This window comes from Arachis hypogaea, chromosome 20, assembly GCF_003086295.3.
Source record: "Arachis hypogaea cultivar Tifrunner chromosome 20, arahy.Tifrunner.gnm2.J5K5, whole genome shotgun sequence".
NCBI classification, from domain to species: Eukaryota; Viridiplantae; Streptophyta; class Magnoliopsida; order Fabales; family Fabaceae; genus Arachis; species Arachis hypogaea.
The window spans coordinates 106685801-106701895 of NC_092055.1; the positions used below are offsets into that span (position 1 = coordinate 106685801).

The 16095-nt window shown below is 37.4% G+C and overlaps 3 protein-coding genes across 5 annotated transcripts; 2 read left to right on the top strand and 1 right to left on the bottom strand.

Moving 5' to 3' along the window:
• Positions 1 to 585: 585 nt before the first annotated feature.
• Positions 586 to 6616, top strand: LOC112783383 (4-alpha-glucanotransferase, chloroplastic/amyloplastic). Of its 2 annotated transcripts, none has more exons than XM_025826318.3 (16): positions 586 to 1269; positions 1345 to 1407; positions 1577 to 1665; positions 1757 to 1817; positions 1948 to 2026; positions 3609 to 3745; positions 3823 to 3981; positions 4084 to 4160; positions 4514 to 4653; positions 4733 to 4764; positions 4842 to 4916; positions 5075 to 5147; positions 5263 to 5351; positions 5644 to 5688; positions 5775 to 5927; positions 6051 to 6616. In XM_025826318.3, exons 1-16 carry the CDS (start codon positions 919 to 921, stop codon positions 6153 to 6155), a joined length of 1728 nt encoding a protein of 575 aa, XP_025682103.1. In that variant the 5' UTR covers positions 586 to 918; the 3' UTR covers positions 6156 to 6616. The 2 variants fall into 2 exon arrangements, with proteins under 2 accessions (XP_025682103.1, XP_025682104.1); XM_025826319.3 differs by having other exon boundaries at positions 4736 to 4764.
• Positions 6617 to 7805: 1189 nt separating this feature from the next.
• LOC112782988 (F-box/kelch-repeat protein SKIP6) lies at positions 7806 to 9400 on the top strand. The gene has a single exon (XM_025825696.3). It carries the CDS (start codon positions 8047 to 8049, stop codon positions 9142 to 9144), a length of 1098 nt encoding a protein of 365 aa, XP_025681481.1. The 5' UTR covers positions 7806 to 8046; the 3' UTR covers positions 9145 to 9400.
• Positions 9401 to 9572: 172 nt separating this feature from the next.
• LOC112782990 (shikimate kinase 1, chloroplastic) lies at positions 9573 to 12602 on the bottom strand. Of its 2 annotated transcripts, none has more exons than XM_025825699.3 (11): positions 12195 to 12602; positions 11637 to 11854; positions 11479 to 11537; positions 11334 to 11388; positions 11145 to 11217; positions 10956 to 11043; positions 10708 to 10790; positions 10489 to 10618; positions 10331 to 10409; positions 10129 to 10193; positions 9573 to 9990 (listed from the first exon to the last, which is right to left on the bottom strand). In XM_025825699.3, the coding sequence occupies exons 2-11, from the start codon at positions 11842 to 11844 to the stop codon at positions 9940 to 9942; spliced, it is 891 nt and encodes a 296-aa protein (XP_025681484.1). In that variant the 5' UTR covers positions 11845 to 11854; positions 12195 to 12602; the 3' UTR covers positions 9573 to 9939. The 2 variants fall into 2 exon arrangements, with proteins under 2 accessions (XP_025681484.1, XP_025681483.1); XM_025825698.3 differs by having other exon boundaries at positions 11637 to 11857.
• Between the last annotated feature and the right edge of the window lie 3493 nt (positions 12603 to 16095).

Below are 16095 nucleotides of genomic sequence, written 5' to 3' on the forward strand. Positions count from 1 at the left end.
GCCTTCGAAGCTCGCAGTGCCTCACACCTCTCTTTTTTCCAACTTAGTCGAGATCATGAGTCTCACAAGAGTGGCATTCAAATCCTTATTTCTCTGCTCTTCCATCAATGTTTGAAAACCTCCACTCACGATGTCGCCTCGAAATGCCGTCGTTTTGGTCCCCTTTCCTTCAACACAAAGTCCCGCCGCAACAGCAACAACATTAACATTGCTCAAATCCTCAGTGCGTTATGGTACAACAACTTTGTCTCCGCTTTTGCTTTTCTCTCTGTCTGTCTCTCATCTGCCCCTTTTTTTTTTTAAATTCGAATGTTTTTATTGTTGTTGTTGTTGATGATAAAGAGAGTTATAGTGAAACTTGTACATAAAGAGAAAAATAGTGGTGGTTATAATGGTGGGATGGTTAAGAGTCCTTGCTGTAGGTGCGATTTGTAAGGAGAATTTTAACACTATCCATATTTAAAACGACGTCGCTTTCATGGAATTTGAGCGCGAAATTAATACGACATCGTCCTAGATGTGTCATGTGTGTTAAGTAAATGTGTTAGATCAGCATTTCGATTATAGAGATTATTGTAGAGATAATAAAAAACTATTATTATAAATTTGGAGATTTTAATTGAGGTTAACAAAATTATAAAAGGTAAATTGAATATTGAATAAAATTTCAAGGGCTAAAATAAAATTTAACTCGTAATGTATGAAAATATCCCTTAAATGTCCCTGCTTTGCTATACAAACTTCTCATAATAAAAAATAAAAAAAATAAAAAAATGCTTCGGATCAAACAATTGAGTTGTGACGGTGTATGTACACATTGGATGAATGATTTGCTCATGTAGTCACGACTCCCGTGCTCTCTGCAGCGTCTATTCTTCTTTCTTTCTAATTTCTACTGTCTTCCACTAAAACTCCAAAATGAACATCAACATGGCTCTCACCAATCTCCCATTCTGTTCTCCACCACATCTCCACCGCTGCACCTCACTCACTCTCACTCGCTCCACCACAAAACCCACTCTTTCCGTAACCAATTGCCTCTCCCTCCAAGAACCCTTTACTGCTTCAATATCTAAACTCAGCGTCGGTCAAGATTTGCCGCCAAATTACGGCGATTGGCTTCCCAAACCTGACCTCGATAATCGCAGAAGAGCCGGAATTCTTCTACATCCGACCTCGTTTCGGGGACCGTACGGCATCGGCGATCTCGGCCAAGAGGCATTTCGTTTCATTGATTGGCTCCATCAATCTGGTTGCTCCCTTTGGCAGGTTGCCAAAACGTGTTGATTTCTTCTCTTTGTTTGAAAATGATTTCAATCTGAAAATATCTGATTCTTGTTGCAGGTGCTACCACTTGTGCCTCCTGGCAGAAAGGCTAACGAAGAAGGTTCCCCTTACTCCGGCCAGGTTCTATTTTTTTATTTTATTTATTTGTTTTTGTCTCTTTTTGTTTTTGTTTTTAGGTGTAGAGGAGTTGACTGAGATTGAGGGTCAACTCTTACTTATTTATTTTTTTTAAGTAATGCTCTTGTGCTGAAAGCTTACCTGCTTTTCTTTTTTTCTTTTTTTTTTTTAGGATGCAAATTGTGGAAACACCTTGCTCATCTCACTGGAGGATCTTGTTAAGGATGGATTATTGGAAAAGCATGAGCTTCCAGAACCCATGTGAGATTTACTGCTATGTTTTTCACTCCCCTTTCTAGTGTTTCCTGTTTGCTTTTCTTGTTCTTATGGTTATATTCTTAAATGAACGCAGTCATGCTGAGCGGGTGAATTTTTCACTTGTTGCTGACCTTAAGGATCCCTTGTTAACTAAAGTAAGATATTCATCACTGCCATTCTTCCCTTTCATCTAATTAAAAATTGTTACATCATGTCTTTAACTTTGGTATAATGAACGCAGTACTTAATGTTTATTTTTCCTTTTATTTTAACCGGTTTTTATAGGCTGCAGAGAGGCTGATTTCAAGTGAAGGGGAACTCAAAACACAGCTTGAGAGTTTTCACAGGGACCCTAACATATCAAGTAAGAAACCCAGTTAGTTGCACTTCTAATTTTTACATCCCAACATGCCTATATGTTAGCTTGTAAAACATTTACTTTGACTTCAAGATGTTTGTCTGCAAACAAAATCTGATTTGAATAAACATGCTGTAAGATTAGTATCTCTTTGATATCTTGCTTTTCTTTTTTATATTTTATTATTTTTTTTTTGTTGAGATTCTTGATCCTGCTACATTATGCAGTTTCCTCTCTGCTAAGTACATTCTTCAATTCTCAACAAGGATTTTTCTAAAAAATATATAAGTATTAAAATTCTAGACTTGTTCAGTAAGAAGATGTTTAGTTGGGAGGATAGGGGTAATTGGCTTTGGCTTTGGCGTCAACATGTTCCGGAAAAGCACAAATTTTTGGCCTGGCTATGTCTTCGGGAGGCTCTTCCTACTGCTGCATTTCGTTTTAGAAGGGGCATTTCGCACACGGATAGCTGTCCACGATGTTTCTCAAGTCAGGAGTCGGTTTTACATTGTATTCGGGATTGTCCAAAAGCCCAACTTGTTTGGCAAGCTTTAGGGATCTCCGATCAACCAGTGGATTTGATGAGTTGGTTCTTACATAATAGCAAACAGCGCCCCTTTAGATTCTTTTCTGGTCTCTGGTGGATTTGGTGTTCGAGAAACAACGAGATCTTTCATCCTCACGAGCATTGGACCACAGACAAGGTGATTGGTATGGCTTTGTCCTTAGAAAAGGAGCTCCGAAATATTTTTGAGTTGCAACGACTATCTATCCCCTCAACCATTAGTGGCTCTTGGATTCCCCCCTCAGTGGGTACCTTTAAGATTAATTGTGATGCTAGCTATCCTGGCAGTGGTGCTCGAGTTGGTTTTGCTTGTGTTAGCAGAGATTGGAAGGGAAGGTGGCAACGAGGCTGTTTGGGAACAATTGAGAGTCGTAGCATTTTGCAAGGAGAGTTGTTTGCTATTTGGAGAGGCTTTCTTTTAGCATGGGACTCGGGACAAAGAGACATTATATGTGAGACAGACTGTGTGGAGGCTTTTACTATTGTCAATAATTTACAAGATTGCTCTGGGTTTACTGATCCTTTGGTGTTAAAAATCCGAGATATCATGTCTTGGAAATGGCGTGCTGATCTTCGGTTGATCTTGAGAGATGCAAATACAGTAGCAGACATCATGGCAAAGACTGCAATGAGGACTATTTCTCCCCAAGTGGAGCTTCCATTGCCTTGGAAGGAGTTTGAGAGTAGTATTCAGCGGGACTGCCTTTCTTAAGCAGTTTCTTGTTTTTTTCTCTTTCTTAGTTTTTGTTTATTTTCTTTTAAGTCACCAAAAAAAAAAGACTTGTGATGGATTTCTTTTCTCCAAAGCTCATGTAAGGACACTTGTCTTAGATATGCACAGTTGTCACACATATTCTATGATCCATTTTCAAGTCTTAGACATGGAAAACTTCAAAACTTTGTCAACTCTTTACGAAGTAGATCAGTGATGGGTGTTGTTATTGTTTCCAAGGCGAACAATGATTAAATTTTATCATACGTTTTTCTCTTGTAATGATGTGATCTCTTCTCCATGTTGTATAGGCTGGCTTGAAGATGCAGCTTATTTTGCTGCTATTGATGATAGTTTAAATACAATCAGCTGGTACAATTGGCCTGAACCTCTAAGAAACCGCCATCTTGCAGCTCTAGAAGAGATTTATCAACAAAAAAGACACTTCGTAAGATCATAATGAATGCTTTCCAGTACTTGTAGCCAGAAGTTGTTTTGCTGAGTCACTTATGCTTTTGCATGCAGATAAATGTGTTTATTGCTCAACAGTTCTTGTTCCAAAGGCAATGGCAGAAAGTTCGTAACTATGCAGAGAGTAGGGGAATTAGGATAATGGGAGACATGCCCATATATGTTGGTTACCATAGTGCAGATGTTTGGGCAAATAAGAACCAGTTTATACTGGTTAGTTTTCTCTAAAAAATCTGACTCTGAAGTTGTCTGATATACATTTTTTCACTCCATTTTTCACCTTGTGATCATAAAAAATCTCTACTTATCTGGCAGAACAGGAAAGGTTTTCCTCTTTTAGTTAGTGGAGTTCCACCCGATGCATTCAGTGAAACTGGTCAGCTGTGGGGCAGGTTTGATCTTAATCCCAGGATAAATATTTTGCCATAAATTTACTAGTTGAACCTTTTCCATCTTTTTTAATTTTTTCTCACGAACTTTTTGTTGTTATTGAAGTTATGTGGTAATTAACAACCATTCCCCATGATTATGTTATTTTTGTTCCTCTTCTCTTTCCATAACTCTTTAAACACCTATGACAATATCCTGATTGATTATTTTTATAAGCCTTTTTAAGAAAATTTCCCCATCTTCTCCACCGTTATATTGTAATATTGCTAACATGTCACAGTACATTGTAAGGCCTCCTATCTCATTCGGGTCTCTGATTTCTTATTTTTTAAAATTTTCATATTTTAATGAGAAGTCCTTTGTATGATTGGAATGCCATGGAGAAAGAAGGATACTCGTGGTGGATACGCCGCATACGCCGTGCACAGAATTTATATGATGAATTTAGGATCGATCACTTTAGAGGACTTGCTGGATTTTGGGCTGTTTCCTCTGGTGAGTCTACTCTAAGTTTATTTCAACATTTTACCTGGTGTGATGATTTTTTAACATGTGTATGCTCTATAATGTGCAGCAGCAAAGGTAGCTATGGTTGGAAAGTGGAAGGTCAGATCCTATTATTTTTTTCTATCTTTAATATGTTTGGTCAAACTATAATATGCTATGTATCATTTGAATGATAGGTAGGACCTGGGATATCCTTCTTTGATGCCATTTTCAGAGCAGTTGGAAGAATTAATATCACAGCAGAAGACTTGGTATATAATATCATAACAAATTCTTAAATGTTTCTATGTTATTTTATAATTTGTTGTGAGACGGATGTTGCTTGTCAATCATATATCAGTGAAATAAGTATATGAATCTTTCTAAGGCAAGCCCGTGTAACTTTTCTGGAGTTGTTATTTTATGACAGGGAGTTATCACAGAGGATGTAGTTCAACTAAGAAAATCCATTGGAGCACCTGGAATGGCAGTCCTCCAGTTTGGTAATTATTAATTGCTTATTTTGTTTACCATCGTTTCTTGTCCTGCAGTCCTGCTCTAAAGTAGTAATTCTAAGTCTCATTTCCTGAATAATTTTATCATCTATTTATTCTTCAGGGTTTGGAAGTGATGCTGCCAACCCACATTTGCCTCATAATCATGAGTGCAATCAAGTTGTATATACAGGGACTCACGATAATGACACAGTAAGAATTTCTTGTCTTACATTTCTTAACACAGCATGTCTCTCTTCATGGGAAGGAGACCTGGGTATACACTTTGAAATCTGTAAAAGCTTTGTTGAAGCAACTGATAATATAAGATTTGTGATATGGGCACCTATTTTTCTTTAAACTTTATGATAATGATAATGGTGTTTTACCCATTGTGATAGCTACATGATATTGACATATATCTAGTTCCAAATTATTGTATGTCTTCAAATATATTAGCAGTTAACATTAATAAACATTGATAAGAAAGTTCTTTCTGCTACAGATCCAAGGTTGGTGGGAAGCTTTGAAGCAAGGAGAAAAATCAAATGTGGGTGCTAAAGCCTGTGTGTAATAGTGAGATGCGAGTTTTTAATCAAGTCGGATGGGGTTCATCGCCTTTATTTCATGTTTCAGGTGATAAATTATCTCTCACTAAGTGAGCCAGATGACATTTCTTGGGCACTAATCAAGACAGCACTGGCTTCTGTTGCTCAAACAACAATAATACCTATGCAAGATGTTCTTGGACTGGGGAGTTCTGCCAGGATGAACATTCCTGCCACTCAGGTAAAAGTTTATTCCGAGTTTTCAGTTTGTTCCAGCAACTAAACTCTACGAAAAAGAGAACCATTTTAGCCTCAAAAAGATATAATAAAATTTATGAAATTGTTGATCTTATGACCAATGCAGTTTGGAAACTGGGGTTGGAGGATTGAAAGTTCTGTGAGCTTTGATAGCTTGGAGAGAGAAGCAGCTAGACTTAAAGAGATGCTTTCAATGTACGGCCGATGTTGAATGTTGAATCCTTTTCTGATAGTAAAGTAGAAGAGTTTGCTTGGACACTGCAGCATAGCAGTTGAGAAGTGGAAAATGCTAAACCCTTGATGTTTGTTCCTAAGTTGACAAGTACGGATGTGTTGATCAATGCAAGCCAAGTTCCTGATCAAGAAATTTGAGAATGTTGGATGCTTCTATCAAAATTTGTAATGTGATCTAGCAAGTTCCGGGTCCTTGGCTGTATGTTTTGGTTTGGTGATCTGATGCCATACCTTGAACCGTTTTGGGAAACTCAAAGCAGCAGCTACCGCATATCCACAAATGTCTGATGTCATCATGGTGTGGGGCAATTTTCTCAAATTATTGTATGTTTTTATTTTTTATTTTTTTAAATGACAAAGCCAAGCTCTTGCTCTTGCATTGTTTTGTGAATTAAACCATGTTCATAAAAAATAATAAAAAATGACATTTGTTATCAACACGAAGTCCATAGGAAATAACTGGCCTAACATTTTGAGAGTCCTACCTCTTTAATAATGTATAAATAAAACACATACAAGCAGCTATGGCATACCCACAAATTTCTGATGTCATCATGGTTTTATATGTTTTATACGTAATAAAAAAGTGTCTTTAAAATTTAAAGATAAATTCTATCATACTATTATTAGGCTAGTTATGCTTTATGATACAGAGTGTTGGGTAGTCAAAGGAGAACACGAACATAAGTTAAGTGTGACATAGATAAAGATGTTAAGATGGATGAATGGTTATACGCTATTGGATAAGATTATAGAATTGCGTCTCAAGTGATTTGGACATGTGAGAAGAAGACCGATATAGTACTCCAATCAAGAGGGTGGATGAGATGGAAGATGGACAATGAGTGAAAAGTAGAGGAAGATCTAAGAAGTCTATCTATAAGGTTGCGCAACCTATCAAGACATTGTATGCTGAGACAACATCAACCACAATGTAATCAATACTCAGTGTCTTTGATTTTGCACCCTTTTTGAAAAGTGTTATATAAAGAAATGTACTCAAGAGGTCGAATCGGCGTATCCCCCAGTCCGAAAAGGTTATCTGGGTATGCTTTAGATCCTTTTGTTCCAACCCAAGTTTGTCGAAAGCGAGTTTGAACAGAATATCTGTCGAGCTACCTTAGTCTATTTCTATGAAGGTTTGCGTTGGTGAGGATCATTGTTATCACCACGGGATCATCATGTCCAAGTGTTTATCCCTTGAGCGTCCTCTTTAGTAAATGAGATGATGGGCAAGTCGGAGAGTGCTGTCTTCCCTAACTTGGTAAACTTTTTTCAGATGCCTTTTTGTAATGATTTTGATCTTCCTCCTCTCGCAAATTCTCCATTAATCATATGTATGTGCTTTTCAGGAGTTTGAGGTGGATGTTCTTGTCGTCCCCTTTCTTCTTCTCTTTTTCTTTTTCTTGAGTCAGCTGACCTATCAGCAAAGTATCTATTTAGTCGACCTTCCCTAACTAACTTTTCTATGATATTCTTTAAATCGTAGCCGTCGTTAATAGAATGTCCATAAAATTTGTGATGTTCGCAATATTCTATCTAACTTTTTGTCTCCTTGTGTTTAATTGGACGAGGAGGTAGAAACTTTTTGATATGACATATTTCTCTAAAAAATTTTTGTCCTTTAATTTATTTTTTTGTATCTTTCTAAAATTGTTGGTCACTATTTTTTATGACATTAACAACTTATGTATTAGTGTATTATACCAAATTAGTGTAATATTCATGTATTACACTCCTCCCTTTATAATATCCAAAAAATTAGCCTTTCTCAAAAGTCAAAACAGAGACAGTGACTGACACCCACCAAAACGAGAAAATTCAGCCCCAACTCCGTCTAGGCCCTCTCCCCAGTCCCCCTCGCAACGATGTCGTCGTCGTCCTCCTCCTCCTCCTCTTCCGAATCGGAATCAGAACCTCCGACGGGCATATGCCTGATCCCCTCCCTACCTGATGACGTGGCACTGAACTGCCTAGCACGCATCCCTAGGCCCTACCACCCCGTCCTCTCCCTTGTCTCGAAGCCCATCCACTCCCTTTTCTCCTCCCCTCACTTTTACCACGCCCGCTTTCTTCTTAACTCCACCCAACACCACCTCTACCTCACGCTCCGCTCACGCGCCTCTACCCTCCTCTGGTTCACCCTCCATCGAACCCCGTCCCGCATCCTCCTCGTCCCGCTCCCCTCTCAACCCTCCCCCGCCATCGGCTCTGCCTACGCCGTTCTCGGTTCCACCATCTACGTCATCGGCGGCTCCATTAACGACGTTCCCTCCTCTCACATCTGGCTCCTCGACTGCCGCTTCCACCGATGGCGACGTGGACCCTCTATGCGCGTCGGCCGCGAGTTCGCCGCTGCGGGAGTCGTCGACGGAAAGATTTACGTCATTGGAGGCTGCGTCGCTGACAATTGGGCCAGGTCGGCCAACTGGGCGGAGGTTCTTGACCCCGCCTCCGAGAAATGGGAGCGCGTGGCGAGCCCCGCGGAGGTTCGGGAGAAGTGGATGCACGCAAGCGCCGTGGTGGACGGCAAGGTGTACGCCATGGCGGATCGCGGCGGCATCGCGTTAGATCCCAGATGCGGCGCTTGGGAGAGCGTGGGAACGGAGCTGGACCTCGGGTGGCGAGGGAGGGCGTGCGTGGTGGATGATATTCTTTATTGCTACGATTACTTGGGGAAGATTAAAGGGTTCGATGTGAAGAGTGGGGTATGGAAAGAGCTGAAGGGGTTGCATAAGGGGTTGCCTCGGTTTCTGTGTGGTGCTACCATGGCTGATTTGGGTGGGAAGTTGGTTGTGGTGTGGGAGTGTGGTGGTGGGAATGGGAAAGACATGGACATTTGGTGTGCTGAGATTCAAGTTAGCAAGAAGAATGTAGAACTGTGGGGTGAGGTTGATTGGTTCCAGAAGGTTCTTTCTGTTCCAAAAGGCTCTTCTATTGTGCACTGTTCTTCAGTTGCTTTGTGACACTTGATCCAACAAGTTCTTTTCCAGTTTGATCAGGTGGCATTTACAGCTCCATTGTTGTATGAATAAATGGGGTTTGCTCAAAATAGTAATGTGCATTTTACAACTGTATATTGTCTTGTGTATTTTAGCACTTTAATAGTTCAACATTCCCTTTGTTTGCGTTATGGATGCGGATGAGTAACTTGTAGATTGAAGGTTGTGTTTGTGATAAATCCATAGTGTATTCCACTATATATGGTACTTTTCTCCATTCTATTTTGTTCCCTTTACTGTTAGACAGTAATCCAAAGTTCCAAACATTTCTTAGAAAGTAACTGCTAATCCAAATTCTCAAACAATAGGAATTATATATTAACATTACCTAAAAAGTTTTAAAAAGAGTTTTGGTATGGCTAGTATGGATAATGAGTTAAGTATATATAATGTTAATTGAACACCAGTGTATGCCATGTAGAAGAGAATGAAATTAGGGTCACTTTACAACAAGAGCAGACGTATCTGAAGAAAGCGTACACAAAACTGATATAACCATATCATATTACAATGCACATGCTCTACGAGTGTTTATGCACATGCTCTACGAGTGTTTATAATGGAACGAAAAAATCAAAACTGTATATACTGAATACTTGCTGCTTGCAGTTCCTCTCAAATTATGTAACACTAATCGTGCATGAACATTAAATATGTGCCATGTTGGTGCCGCACTACATCAATTCTTTCCAAACACAAAGGAAAAGCATATTCTCCTGCACTAAATGAGGTTTGAAGAGAAATTATAACCAGCTTGAGCTAGCAATATCCATCTTCACTCTTTAGAAAGCCTAGGATTTGTTCCAGAGCCTGAGAAATACACAGCCTCAAGTCAGATAAGTGAAAGCGTTCCAATGGTAATTCTACTAATGTTTTCAATTGTATGTAATCAAGAGCAAACAATTAAGTTTAGGAATCAGAAGGTAATAAGGCAGAAAGTGACATGACCTCAATTGCAATAGCAGTTGGAGTCAAATCTGATACATCTTTTTGGCCCAGTTTTGCTGCTATATCTGCAAAATAACACAATAATCATATACAGATTTTCTAGGAAGCATACCATGAGATAGTTATGTTACTCTAGTGCTATATTCCCACATATTTAAGTAAGGTACTAGAGAAGAAGAAATAATATTATTGAGAACCATACTTTCCAAGGAGACCTTGGCATTGGCATTTGCATATGCTTGGCTTCGTTCTTCAAAAAGAGAAGACAAACGCATGAAAGTCTGCAAATTAAATCCAAAGTGTAAGTCAATATTGATCCCAATTGCTCCACTTTGTGATCAAATTCATATTGATTACTACCTTAGTGTATGCATCTCCTACTTCAGAATGTAGAAGTGGGCGAGAATTAGTTCCTACAGCTGTTATTCTCTGAGCCAATGCTTCTACAGGTACATCCAACCATATGCTAACCCCTTTGTGCATATATTTCCTAGCAATTCCACATACAATTAAGTATGAGTGAAGACTCAATAATCTCCATAAGAGTTCATCGTTAACATGAAGATTAAATTGGTATACCAATTAATAGGCCTCACAACAGCACCTCCGCCCGTGGATATAACATGTCTATGCGTCATTGACAACTTCCGCAACACCTCAGTCTGCAACCGTGAAAATAACCACAGAAAATGAATGGCTATATTGTGATGATAATAATAAAACAGCAAAAGAATCCCAAACATTGATATGATACAATAACAAGAGTCCTTATTATACAAAGGTAAGGAGATTTATATCGCATAAACTGAAGATATTTTTTAACTGACCTCTTTATCACGGAAAAAAGTCTCTCCATAGTGCTTGAATATATCAGCTACTGAAGTTCCATCAACCTCCTCCTCAATCAATGTATCGCTGGTCCCATGAAAAAAGATTGCTACAGAAAATGTTGAGATGGAACTATATACATATATTGTTCCCTTGAAATAATTTCTGATCTTAATTACAGTACCAACCTATCAAAAAACGAATAACAAAGCACTTGTGACAGAATCTTCCCTACAGTTGTCTTTCCAGATCCCATCATTCCTGCAATCTCAAAACCCAGAAATTGAAGAGGACCAGAGTAATTAACAATTATACTTGGCATCTATAGTAATTAATGTATACAACATAAGCACGAGTATTTGAACCAAAAGACTAACCAACAAGATATATACAGCGTCCACTTAAATACGGCTCCACCTCTTTGGATTTACTCTGAAATTTAAATGATTCAATCAAGTAAGATAATAATGGCATATCCATAACCACACCATAAGAAAGATGAAATGTGTCATACTTTTTTACCTTCAGAATCAACTCTTCACTGAGAGGAGTCTTAAAGCTTTCAGATTTCAATGTTGAAGCTACAAATTTGAAAAAATAAAAAAATAAATAATGAACACGAAAGTATGATTGCAATAAAAATTATATTAAAAAAGTCATTAATTAATTATCTTAGCAACCTGGAACTTTGTTATAAGAACATGCAATCTTCAAAGGGAGCTTTCTCTGTTGAATCTTCGTCGAAGGCACTGAAACAAAAACCCGAAGCTTCTTATGTTCCATAAAACCACAAGACACGTTAAGAGAACCACTTGGTACTGTTCTTCCACCCTTATCTGAATACACCATGGCTGGAAACTGTAACCTTTGAACAGCTTTAGATTCCATGGCTTCACTTCTACTGAAATGGTTTCAGTCGATATATCAGTGTTATTTTTTTTGGTAACTTATATCAGCGTTATTTATTATGCCGACAAAAATTAATTATATTTATCGAAGTGATAAATGAAAAAAATAAATACAAATGTAGAATAAAACGACAAAATTGCTAGTCGGGAGTGAGAGAATCCAGAATAAATCAAACAAATACATTTAAAAAAAAAAAACTCCGACACTCGATTCACACTGTTTCTATGATTTTGGCTTGAATTCGGTTCTCAATATGAATGTTGAAAACAAAATATATAGAAAATTAAAAAAAAAAAAACAGAGAGAATTTGAAATCTTAAAACTCTGACCTCGTACTTGTTACGTGGACAAAGGCTTTCACGGTTCGGAGGATTCGGGCGCCGAAAAAGAAGAAGGAAAATATTAATGTAATATGAATGAATTGGTGGAATTGGTGACGAAAAAGAATGTGGAAGAGAGATCAAATCATGGTTGTTTGAAAACAGAATAGTGTCATACATTATTATTATTATTATTATTATTATTATTATTATTATTATTATTGTGGTGGATGATTATTAGTGAGACTGTAGAAGAGGATTTAGAATTGGAATTGTTTCACAATCTTTCTGTCACTGCGAATTTTTTTGTCATTTATATTGTTTTTTTCTTATGAACAGAGATGGCAGTATCAAATGCATGACACACACCACCATACGCACTCATGCAATTATCGCTTCTTCTATTCACCAAAAAGTGAAAAGAAACGGTTGTCTGGTGAAGAATAAAAAGCTGGAGAGGCAAGTAAGGGCCAAAATATGAAAAAGTTGATAAGATTAAACCTTTTTTATTTTTTTGTTATTGAGATAAGATTAAACCTGACATGCGTATGATAGGTTGTTAATTAATAATATTCTTTTAATGATATTCTTAATTTATACATACACTTGGGATAATTATTTAAGCAATTAATTTTTACATACAAGCTTTTTAACTGTCCAAATTTTACAAGTTCTGAAATTCTATTAGCCCTAAAACACGCTTCTTATGGGACGTATCTTTCACGCGCTTTCTTAACAGATTTTTCAATCAATCAACGCGCGAATATTTTACTTCCTTCTTCGAAAGGATTTCATTTCCTTCTTCTGCGTTTTCTTGTCTTTTCTCTTCGATCTCTTTCGTGTGTTTCTCTCTGTATTTTCCGTCACCGTTTACGTAAGTTTCTCTCTGCTCTCTTTCTTCGTTTTTCTCCATTTCTATTGTTTCTGAAATCAAGCTCTAAATTCATTTTGAAGATAATGGATGATTCAACTTTAGATTGTTAGTTGAACCAGAGTGAAGTGGATTTTGAAATTGAATCCAATAAAGTTCCTGAGGTATGGTTTAATTCCAGTTAATAATTGAATCTGAATTTGAATCTAGTTAATAGTTTATGATTGTGTAGCTTAATAATCCGTGAACCTTGTCTGTTAAATTTGTTGTTCATTGTTTCTTGTTTGAATTGAATCTAACATATTAGTTCTGATGAATTTTCTGTATTTTATATCAGACGTTTGGGTATAAATAAGAAATATTTGGGTGTATTTTAAGAAAATTTGGGTGTATTTACAGTTTATAACTTTTCATCTGACTGAGGGTGAATTGTCTTATTCTTTTAGTTGAATTATTTTAGTTTCTGTTTAATAATGATTCATGAATCTGATTGTTGTTATTTTTTATGATGGTTTTATAGTTCTATTTGCATTCTATAGTTTATGCTTGTATTTAATATTGCGTATTTTTTGGGTGTATTTTGTAGCCACAGTGTTGTTGATGAGCAGTTTTTTCCCAAGGTTGAGATGACTTTTAACACCCTTGAAGATGCTGCAAAATTCTACAAGAATTATGCGAAGGCTGCAAGTTTTTCTACAAGAGTTCGCAGCACAAATAAGAAGAGAAACGTAATTAAGAATCAATTGATTACGTGTAGTAGAGAGGGAAAATGGAAGTTGAAAATATCTCCCACCGAGAAGACAAATCCCTCAGCTGGTTTAAATTGTCCTGCAAGAATTTATATACACATATTGAAGGACGATGGTGTTTGGATCATTTCGAAAGTCATGTTGCATCATTCACATTCTTGCTGTCCAAATCAAGCAGAGATGCTCAAACAGCACAGGAAACTAAGCATGTCTGTGCGTCGTACCATAGAGAATAACGAGAAAGCCGGTATCAGACCAAGCAAAACTTACCAATCATTTGTTGCAGCAGCCGGGGGTTACCGTGATTTAAATTTTATCGAAAAAGACGTGAGAAATTACATCACGAGAGAAGTGCGGAATATTTTGGAACTAGACGATGCAAAAGAATTTGGGAAATACTTATTAAGAATGAAAGAGAAGAATCAGAATTTCTTTTTCGAGCTCGAACTCGAGGACGATCAGTCGATTCAGCTTGCTTTTTGGTCGGATGCAAGGAGCAGAGCTGCCTGTGAGTATTTCGGAGATGTTATTTCATTCGACACCACCTATAATACAAACAGGTAATATGCTGTTCTGGTTTATGATGCTGAATTAATGTTGTTTTATGAATCTGCTGCAAAGGTGTATATTGGATATTTTTGGGTGTATATAGTCATTATTTGGGTGTATTTAATGATTTTAATTCTATTTTGTCGTAATCTGTTTCAGATATAATCTGGTTTGTGGTTCTTTTGTCAGGGTGAATCACCACGGTCAGTCAACACTTCTTGGATGCGCTTTGATGAAAAACGAAGATATTCAATCATTCATATGGTTATTTCAATGTTGGCTTCGTTGCATGGGAGGAAAGGCTCCGAAAGGAATTCTCACCGATCAATGCGCATCGATGCAAAGGGCTATCGAGGCTTGTATGCCCACAACAATTCACTGTTGGTGTATCTGGCACATCATGAAAAAGATTCTAGGCAAAATAAACGGCTTTAAGGGACACATAAAAATCGAACAAGAAAGGAGCCATGTTGTTTGAAACTCTCATACCAAAGAATCATTTGATAGGAATTGGAATGATTTTCTGTTGAAGTATGGTCTTGTGGACAACAAGTGGCTTTCAAGTAATGACGTTTAAAATCTTTAGCAGAGGTATAAATTACATTTTTTTTGGGTAGTCTGATTTGGGTGTATTTTGTGGTGCGGAAATTTACAACCACAAACTAACCGGCAAGTGCACCGGGTCGTACCAAGTAATACCTCAGGTGAGTGAGGGTCGATCCCACGAGGATTGATGGACTAAGCAACAATGGTTAAATGATTTACTTAGTTAGGCAAACAGAAAAGAGTGTTTCGGTATTCAAAAGCATTAAACAATAATTCAGAAATTCAGGAGGCAGGCAAGTAAATAAGTTGAAAATAATATATGGAGAAACAGTTAAGGCTTCAGAGATATCTATTTTTCGGATTGACTTTTCTTACTAACTATTTTAATCATGCAAGATTTAATTCATGGCAAACTATATATGACTAAGCCCTAATTCCTTAGACCTTCTTAGTCTACTCTAACTTTCATCAACCACCAATTCCTTGGTCACTTAATTCCAATTAGAGGGTGAAGTTCAATTCTAGTTTATATGCCACAGAAATCCTAATTACCCAAATATAAGAGGATTATATGTCACGTAACCCGTTAAGTCCAGATAATTAGAAATTTAGGAGAAATTATTTTCAAGCTGTTGTTCAAGTAAAGAGATTTTCCAAGTTATACAAGAACTCAATTAGAAAGAGGGTCATACTTCCGTTCCACCCAAATTCATAAAATAAAGAACGAAAATAATTCTTGAAATATAAATCAGTAAATGAATTAAAATAGAAAAATAATAGAATCAGTCCATACAATCGACAGAGCTCCTAACCTTAACAGTGGAGGTTTAGTTGCTCATGGTTCAGAGAAAATAAGGATTCTGATAAAATGTATTTTGGTTAAGGTGGAATAAATAGTTAACTAATTGGAATCCCTCCCTTTTATATCTAATCCTAATTAATTTAAAATCTATCTTCTAAAACTAAAATAATATCTTTTCCTATTTTAAAATAAAAGTTTAAATCAGAATTTAAAATCAGCGTTTTCTGCACTTCGCGCTTGTCACGCGTACGCGTCAGTCACGTGTACGCGTCGATGGTCTTCTTCGCGTGTCACGCGTACGCGTCAGGTATACGCACGCGTCGCTGAGCAACTTCGCTTTTTACACGTACGCGTCAGGTATGCGCACGCGTCGTTCTCGCTGGTCATCTCCTT

Bases quoted from the DNA above. Each gene is read 5' to 3' on its own strand.
- LOC112782988 (XM_025825696.3), top strand. From the start codon at position 8,047: ATGTCGTCGTCGTCCTCCTCCTCCTCCTCTTCCGAATCGGAATCAGAA.
- LOC112783383 (XM_025826318.3), top strand. From the start codon at position 919: ATGAACATCAACATGGCTCTCACCAATCTCCCATTCTGTTCTCCACCA. The intron at 1,270-1,344 runs GTTGCCAAAACG...TTCTTGTTGCAG, and splicing joins CTGGTTGCTCCCTTTGGCAG to GTGCTACCACTTGTGCCTCC. The intron at 5,352-5,643 runs GTAAGAATTTCT...TTTCTGCTACAG, and splicing joins GGACTCACGATAATGACACA to ATCCAAGGTTGGTGGGAAGC.
- LOC112782990 (XM_025825699.3), bottom strand. From the start codon at position 11,844: ATGGAATCTAAAGCTGTTCAAAGGTTACAGTTTCCAGCCATGGTGTAT. The intron at 11,538-11,636 runs GTTGCTAAGATA...TCAAATTTGTAG, and splicing joins TTCTTATAACAAAGTTCCAG to CTTCAACATTGAAATCTGAA. The intron at 9,991-10,128 runs GTCATGTCACTT...TGTATTTCTCAG, and splicing joins CAACTGCTATTGCAATTGAG to GCTCTGGAACAAATCCTAGG.